General features: G+C 39.8%; 3 protein-coding genes across 3 annotated transcripts; 1 reads left to right on the plus strand and 2 right to left on the minus strand.

Moving 5' to 3' along the window:
• Nucleotides 1–29: 29 nt before the first annotated feature.
• LOC136448462 (UPF0728 protein) lies at nucleotides 30–1927 on the minus strand. Its single transcript, XM_066448028.1, has 3 exons — nucleotides 1692–1927; nucleotides 1071–1190; nucleotides 30–421 (listed from the first exon to the last, which is right to left on the minus strand). Exons 1-3 carry the CDS (start codon nucleotides 1783–1785, stop codon nucleotides 357–359), a joined length of 279 nt encoding a protein of 92 aa, XP_066304125.1. The 5' UTR covers nucleotides 1786–1927; the 3' UTR covers nucleotides 30–356.
• Nucleotides 1928–2084: 157 nt separating this feature from the next.
• On the minus strand, nucleotides 2085–4198 carry LOC136448465 (UPF0728 protein). Its single transcript, XM_066448031.1, has 3 exons — nucleotides 3864–4198; nucleotides 3242–3361; nucleotides 2085–2592 (listed from the first exon to the last, which is right to left on the minus strand). The coding sequence occupies exons 1-3, from the start codon at nucleotides 3955–3957 to the stop codon at nucleotides 2528–2530; spliced, it is 279 nt and encodes a 92-aa protein (XP_066304128.1). The 5' UTR covers nucleotides 3958–4198; the 3' UTR covers nucleotides 2085–2527.
• Nucleotides 4199–4271: 73 nt separating this feature from the next.
• Nucleotides 4272–8828, plus strand: LOC136448463 (lysosome-associated membrane glycoprotein 1-like). Its single transcript, XM_066448029.1, has 2 exons — nucleotides 4272–4425; nucleotides 5140–8828. Exon 2 carries the CDS (start codon nucleotides 5246–5248, stop codon nucleotides 7298–7300), a length of 2055 nt encoding a protein of 684 aa, XP_066304126.1. The 5' UTR covers nucleotides 4272–4425; nucleotides 5140–5245; the 3' UTR covers nucleotides 7301–8828.
• The last annotated feature ends 61 nt before the right edge of the window (nucleotides 8829–8889 follow it).

Raw genomic sequence — 8889 nt, forward strand, 5'->3', positions numbered from 1 at the left:
TCTGCTTCTATAAAAAGGCACACTAAAAATATTGTGGTAACTGTTATATTTACACTAAAAATAGCTTGCCTTGTCAAATACAATCAGGTCCTATGTATATAGATAAACATAGATAGATATAGATACATGATATGTCTTTGTATAATTTTTTCTCCATCTTTTCACTACTTGCATCTGCATTGTATAACTTCAACAGATTTGGTCACTTTGTACAGTAGATAGCGAATTTCTGAAAAACTTTTTAGTATCCTATGAATACATAGTGTTTAACTGACCAGACACAACTACATGAAGCTTGTACAATTATATATCTGTACCAAAATCACTGTGCTACTTTATTACATTTATTCGATGTATCAGTATGCCATCTGTACTGCCTGCAATGCCTCTGCACATAGTGGGTCCAACTGGCCATCTCCACCTGTATACAAAAAAAGCAGGTGTTACTGACTTAAAAAAAGTTTCATGCAATAAAGCTTGAAGGCAGTAATGACAATTCTCATAATTTTGCTGGGTACCTTAAGCCTGATACATGAAAGAAAGGTTAATTCCAAGAGATCTACAAATGCAGCATCAGTGATACTCGAGGCATTCTTGAAAATGCCTTGATTATGGTACTTTTTAATCTGTCATTTTTAGGATACCTGGCAGAATTATGAGAGTTGATATAACAAAAACTGTGAACACCATAAACCTTTGATTAGCAGAAGAAAAAAATGGTTTCTTGTTGACTGCCCATTCTTGATACAATGCCATAACCACAGTTATATTTTTCTATGCAGGTCAATATGGTATATACAGTACATGTTACAGTAGAGATTGGGATTCAGGACAATGACTCCCATGGCCCAATTTGTACAATTCAAAATGTAACATCTAACATAATTCCACCAGTGTAGATAATTCCACCACCCTAAAAAGATACGTCCAAACAGTATAATGCACTCCTGTATATGTTGGGGGGTGCTGCACTAGAGATCTCTCAACGTCACTGTTTTTCAAAGTGGTGGATTTATGTAACCCAGCGGATTAATGCTAATGGAGTTTATGTACCAACAATAATGACTTACCGAAGTCTAGTTCTGTAATCTTGCATGTGTAAACTGTTTCTCCATTCACAATGAGTTCCACAACATTCCAGTCTTCGATTTGCTTCAGTTCTACTTGATGTCCGTCCGCCTTAAGCACGGCTGTAAGAAATGAGACCAAACTTGTTATAACCAAGGACATTATATAATGTCCTCGTTATAACCTAAAAGGCACTGGGATGAAGTCCGATATTTTTAATACATGGGCAGTGTCAGGCACAAACTGATTTTTATGTACAGTAGAATAGCAAAATCAGTTTTTTTTTTAATGTTTAACGTTGGACAACAGTCAGTAGTCATTAGCTGCATCTGTTTCCTGAAATCATTTATTATGCCACGCTAATTTGTTTTCTCGTTCTTTACAGTTTAAAGCCAAACAAAAACAGAATAAAACATGAAGTTTACATTCATGGTTTTCATTATCATTTGTAGCATGGTAGCTTTTTAAGACATTTTTCTGCTGATAGCAAGTTCCCTTCTTTGCATAGCTAAAGGAAACTTAGGTAGTTACCTAGCACAGAATGTACTGGTATCTTAGGCTCTAGAATTAGAAAATATCTTACAATGCAAATTAATGACAGATAATTCTGTTCTGATATTTACCTTGCAAACCGTCCAGCCTGTCTTCTCTGTACTCCACTGTACCGCATGCCTCATACTTTCCGTACCGTATCGTGACCTTCGCGTTCGCTGGCATGATCGTTACTTAGAATCTTGTAATATTCAAGAACACCGAAGCTACGTTTAACCCGGAAGTAAAATAAGTCCTCCTCTCTTGACTTTTGTTTGTTATTCAGCAACCCAATCGTTTTATATTGCACAGATCATATTACATTTAATGCATCAATATTTCTCTTGTACCGTATATTTTGATGCTCATAATCGTATTGTAAGAAATCTCATGTTCTCACACTTGTAGTTAGTTGAACAGATTTTTGCTCCTTATCAGATTGTTTTGACAAAGAAGTTTAGAATGAAAGGCATCACACGCTCATACACAGGAATAAATACAATGTATGTCATTTTCTATAATTTTATTTGGTTCAGTTTCAAATTGTGAAATGTAGTAATGTCATTTCAATCTGCTTCTATAAAAAGGCACACAATAAAAATATTGTGGTAACTGTTATATTTACACTAAAAATAGCTTGCCTTGTCAAATACAATCAGGTCCTATGTATATAGATAAACATAGATAGATATAGATACATGATATGTCTTTGTATAATTTTTTCTCCATCTTTTCACTACTTGCATCTGCATTGTATAACTTCAACAGATTTGGTCACTTTGTACAGTAGATAGCGAATTTCTGAAAAACTTTTTAGTATCCTATGAATACATAGTGTTTAACTGACCAGACACAACTACATGAAGCTTGTACAATTATATATCTGTACCAAAATCACTGTGCTACTTTATTACATTTATTCGATGTATCAGTATGCCATCTGTACTGCCTGCAATGCCTCTGCACATAGTGGGTCCAACTGGCCATCTCCACCTGTATACAAAAAAAGCAGGTGTTACTGACTTAAAAAAAGTTTCATGCAATAAAGCTTGAAGGCAGTAATGACAATTCTCATAATTTTGCTGGGTACCTTAAGCCTGATACATGAAAGAAAGGTTAATTCCAAGAGATCTACAAATGCAGCATCAGTGATACTCGAGGCATTCTTGAAAATGCCTTGATTATGGTACTTTTTAATCTGTCATTTTTAGGATACCTGGCAGAATTATGAGAGTTGATATAACAAAAACTGTGAACACCATAAACCTTTGATTAGCAGAAGAAAAAAATGGTTTCTTGTTGACTGCCCATTCTTGATACAATGCCATAACCACAGTTATATTTTTCTATGCAGGTCAATATGGTATATACAGTACATGTTACAGTAGAGATTGGGATTCAGGACAATGACTCCCATGGCCCAATTTGTACAATTCAAAATGTAACATCTAACATAATTCCACCAGTGTAGATAATTCCACCACCCTAAAAAGATACGTCCAAACAGTATAATGCACTCCTGTATATGTTGGGGGGTGCTGCACTAGAGATCTCTCAACGTCACTGTTTTTCAAAGTGGTGGATTTATGTAACCCAGCGGATTAATGCTAATGGAGTTTATGTACCAACAATAATGACTTACCGAAGTCTAGTTCTGTAATCTTGCATGTGTAAACTGTTTCTCCATTCACAATGAGTTCCACAACATTCCAGTCTTCGATTTGCTTCAGTTCTACTTGATGTCCGTCCGCCTTAAGCACGGCTGTAAGAAATGAGACCAAACTTGTTATAACCAAGGACATTATATAATGTCCTCGTTATAACCTAAAAGGCACTGGGATGAAGGCCGATATTTTTAATACATGGGCAGTGTCAGGCACCAACTGATTTTTATGTACAGTAGAATAGCAAAATCAGTTGTTTTTTTTAATGTTTAACGTTGGACAACAGTCAGTAGTCATTAGCTGCATCTGTTTCCTGAAATCATTTATTATGCCACGCTAATTTGTTTTCTCGTTCTTTACAGTTTAAAGCCAAACAAAAACAGAATAAAACATGAAGTTTACATTCATGGTTTTCATTATCATTTGTAGCATGGTAGCTTTTTAAGACATTTTTCTGCTGATAGCAAGTTCCCTTCTTTGCATAGCTAAAGGAAACTTAGGTAGTTACCTAGCACAGAATGTACTGGTATCTTAGGCTCTAGAATTAGAAAATATCTTACAATGCAAATTAATGACAGATAATTCTGTTCTGATATTTACCTTGCAAACCGTCCAGCCTGTCTTCTCTGTACTCCACTGTACCGCATGCCTCATACTTTCCGTACCGTATCGTGACCTTCGCGTTCGCTGGCATGATCGTTACTTAGAATCTTGTAATATTCAAGAACACCGAAGCTACGTTTAACCCGGAAGTAAAATAAGTCCTCCTCTCTTGACTTTTGTTTGTTATTCAGCAACCCAATCGTTTTATATTGCACAGATCATATTACATTTAATCCATCAATATTTCTCGCTGAAAATCAAATAAAATACAAAATTGGGGGTTGCTATGTCATGTAAAATCGTTTATTTTCAGCCTCTTGTGCAACTTGCAGCCTTTGTTTACAGTGTTGCTAAGGGAAGGGCGCATGCGTAGAGTGGAGCATGGCGGGTAATTCCTTGTGACCCTAGCTGACCTTGTGAGAACATTCTGGCTACGTCAAAGCTGAGCTAAACCCGACAACTTATCACGTCTGAGGCTCTATGAGCCGATAAATCATTGTTTTTGAGCTGATAACAGTGGCTTTGACTTCTTTTGATCGTCTGCAACAGTTCCTATCGGGTGAGTTGACTGTCAATTGTTTCTTTATAAGGAAAACGTGGCTGTTGGGGAGCTCTGTTGGGTCGGGAGGGGGAGGGGGGCGGTTCGGTTTCCGTTTCGGTTTGCTGAGGGATATGGCGCGCCAGGCCAGGAGACCGTGTGTTTTGTCTCGTGATAACATTTATAGGTGCGGTATCACATGATAACAGAAAGGCACCCTGGTAAAATTATGGCGATGTGGCTATGCAGAAGTAATTGAATGTACAGGGGCGTGAGAACTTCTGCATAAAATTGTTTTTGCGACACGCCCTCGCACAAAGCGGCAGTTCGTTAATTTGTTATGGCTCGTAAAGCAGAAGTGATGTTGGTGTCTCATAGCAAGAGATTTTGTGCAGAAATTTGTGACACTAATAAGTTTAACTTAACGCTGCCGTAATAGAAATGTATTCTGTATTTTTGTAAATTCTAGTTTCTGAATTCGGTAAAAGGTTGCATCATGCATGTAAGTTTCGATCACAAGATACATGTACGAGTGTCACAGTATGACGTAACTATTTTTGCATGGGAGAGGGCATAGAGACAAATCTCCCAACTACTCGCATACTAGTACAGTTGTTGTATTATTATTCTGAGCTCTTTATAGACGCATGATAATGCTATTAAGCATAGACCTTAAATTTTAGAACTTCATAATTGCAACTTGTTACTTAATGTTTTAAAATTCTGTTTTTATAGGTCTGCTAGTGACTGGCTGTGTGGATTGAACAACAAACCAGACTACATGTACATCTAACACTGATACTAGTGATAGCCAGGACATCAAATAATACAACGTCACAGCATGGGGAATCTGAGAATCTGCCCTGTTCTTCTCCTGTGTCTGGCAGGAGCCATAGCCCAGGTGGAGATCCCCACATTTCTCCCAACATCCGACACCACGGCACAACCTACCACCCGGGAAAGCCCGCTCCTCAGCGCAATCGACTACCCTACTGTCCTGCAAGGGAGCCTGAAGGATCCTAACGGCACAGCCTGCCTGTTGTATAAGATGGGAATCACTGTCCAAATCATGTATGAAACCACCACTGTTCCAACAAAGATTGGTTTCACCCGGTTCGCCCTTCCCAGTGATACAACAGTTGGCGGAAACTGTGGCACGACCAGCGCTACGCTACAGTTTTCCTTCAACAACGGGACCTACAACGTGTCCCTCGATTTCACCAGCAATGACGAAGGGTTTGAAGTGTCTGATGCCTCTGTCGGATGGGTCTTTGATTCGACAAACTTCCCGAGCGCAGCCCTGGAAGGCAAAAGTATTGTTCGGAATAACGAGCGAGGAGACCTGGGGTTGTTTCGCGCCCCACTCGGGCAGTCGTACCTTTGCCGATCGGAGGACTCGAAAGAAACGAGTGTGGATGTCAGGCTGTTTTTCACTGATGTGCAGGTCCAGCCTTTTGGCGTGACAGCTGGAACGTTCGGAAAACCTCTGGAGTGTAAGAAGGACATGGCGACCACGGCGGCTCCTACCACAAAAATCCCAACAACGACAGCAGCCGCAAATACGACAACCGCACCCAACACCACATTGGCTCCCACAACTACAGCCTTTCCTATCATAAACACCACCACAGTCCCAGCGACTACGGTCAGCCCACCTAACCACCGCGGGAAATGGCAGGTCCGCAGTGATAACAACACGTGCCTGCTTGCCTACATGGCTCTTAGATTTGAAGCCCAGTACCAAACAAAGGAAGGCAGCAATGGAACTGCGATTGTTTGGTTTCCTACTGACGCAACAGCAGTCGGCTCATGCTCAGAACAAAAGAGCGTGATCGAACTGAGGTCAGACTTGTCGAATTTGACCATCAACTTCCAGAAGGCGCCAGGCAGGAACAAGAAGGACTGGAGTACATCCTCCATTTTCTTCTCCTATAGAGAACTACCAGGCTTCTTTATCGACACAGCCAACCCTGGCCAGCTTCATGTCATGGGAGTTGACGTCAACCTATTCATGACTGAAACTGGACAGTCCTACAAATGTGACACAGAGATAGCCCTACCCCTGAAGGACGGGGTCACTCTGAAAGTCAGTCAGCTTCAGGTTCAGGCGTTTGACGTACAAGGTGGGGGCTTCGGGACTCCAAAAAGATGTCCTGCTGATCTCCCCCCTACCCCTGTCCCTACCATGACCCCCGTGTGTCCCCACCTGCCTCCCCCGGGGAAATGGGTGGTGAAAGATGCAAAGGGAAACCCCTGTCTTCTAGCAGACATGGCCCTACAGCTCCGATCACGCTACACCACTGTCGACAACACCACAACGGTAGGGTGCATCGGTGTACCAACAAACGCTGACGCAACAGGCATCTGTGGCCAAAACACATCCCAACTCAGTCTCTCCTTTCACGCGGGACAGTTCAACATAACCTTCACATTTTCCGAGTCGCCACAGAATTCGTCCAATCCAGGCAGCGGGGACAAGTTTGGCGTATCACAAGTTTCTGTCGAGTACTTCGTAAACGAGATATGGTTCCCCTCTGCCCAACAGCTGGGTCGTAGGGTGGAGGTCACCACTCCGAACATGGAGGTTTTCGAAGCACATGTCGGCCAGTCATATCAGTGCATGGGGCAGACCAACGTCACTCTAAACAAGGATGTCTCTCTCTTCACCCAAGGCCTACACATCCAGCCATTCTCTGTCAGCGGATATGGGTTCGCTAAATCCTACATCTGTCCCGAAGATCCAACCCCGGAACCGTCCTGGAAGGCGAATATTGTGCCGATGGCGGTTGGCTGCGCACTCGGGGCTTTCGTGATCATCGTGACCCTGGGAACGTATATCGTGTACAGGCGTAGGCAGAAAAGGATGGCAGGATACTCACTTCTCTCAACAACATGAGAGGAACATTAGAACACTTGCCTCCTTAAGCTTCTGCATGTAAAACGTTATGATCTTTTTGATTTGCCTTTGATGATAATGCAGGTGGATATAGTTGTCTTTAGCTTCAAAAGTACATGCAACTTGAATAGGGGATAAGAATATATGATTTAGTGTATGTTAGGCAGATTCAGTTAATATCAAAGGATGTTGGTATTAAATACTGTATTATCACTGTTATCAGGAGACTAATTTTATTCTGTTACTCCTGATAAAGTTATTTCTAGATAGAAAAACAAAGGGTGTGAGATGATAACTAAAGCCACTCTAATCTTTGGTTCTGGGATGGAGCTTAGACCAAGTCTCCCAGTGAATCTGCATTTAATTCAATTAGATCCTATTTACTTAATGATATCATGTGTTGGTTTTGTTATGATGGCTCTTTTACAGTGCAAAAATTTTCAGAAATACAGATGATATTTTACTTGTTGCTAGTCAGCGAAAGAGCTTTTGCCATGTCACAGGTTTGTGTAGCTAGACTATATATTATGTGCTGAGTAGATGTTTCTGTGGAAAAATATGATACACCACAATGTATGTTTTATTATGACTGTGTATCTGAAATAGTTTTAGTTGGAGGGGATGCAAATGCTATGTCATGGGGAAATAGATAAAAGATAGCCAAAAAAGACTTGGAGCTTGATTCCGTCTTGGAGCTTGACTTTAAAAAGTATCTCTTTTAAGGTTTTGAACCTTAAGTTAAACTTTACAAGAGAAGTACTACCACTAGCCTAGTAAATGTATTTTCAGACTTAAGTTATATACAGATGTATATAGCTGTACTGCCTACAAGTGTTTTTTTGTAGTTGACAGAAAGTAGTTGTCATAACTTTCTTTAGGTCACTGCACAATCATGTTACATTGTTTTAGTGTGGAGCTGTTGTGTTCAAATGCTTTTTTTGTAAATATTATGAGAGAACTCTATTTCCTTGTTCATAGAAGGGAACTATGTATATACAAGAGATGCTTATACTGTAACTGTGTCTATGATGTACATGTACATAGACATGTATATAGCTTGTGGTGACAGTTTGCCTACTTGCTTTTGATCATTTTGACTGGCTTTAAGATTATATCTTTATTCAACTGTTCTTGGATTTATCATGTCTATGAAAATAGGTGAAAAATTGATTGGAAATGATAAATTTAGTAAAAGCAAATTAAGAGAAGACATATATGATATGATTTGATGCAAAATTTTACAAATTGGCAAAAGAGTAGCACAAAGTATTTTGATCATATACTAGTAATGCTGAGGTATCTATTCTGTCTACCTGTGTTAGGGTGGTACTGGAACATGTAAATAAAGTAAATTGAGTACATTCTTCTTCACATATATGGAACTATTTTAGAAACTAGGGTGCCATAAAAAAGATATATAATTGTACATTCAAGCCAAACACAGTTGAGAAGCAATATTTCCCTATGCATGAAGTGTTGTGTTAGCAGTGCTGGTTGCTTGAAATAAAATATAGGTGGTTGAAAATGACTTCTTTGTTTTTATCTTTGTTTTTACCAAAGAACATACTCAACACTAGCAAGTGAAGATA

This window comes from Branchiostoma lanceolatum, chromosome 14, assembly GCF_035083965.1.
Source record: "Branchiostoma lanceolatum isolate klBraLanc5 chromosome 14, klBraLanc5.hap2, whole genome shotgun sequence".
Lineage (NCBI taxonomy): Eukaryota > Metazoa > Chordata > Leptocardii > Amphioxiformes > Branchiostomatidae > Branchiostoma > Branchiostoma lanceolatum.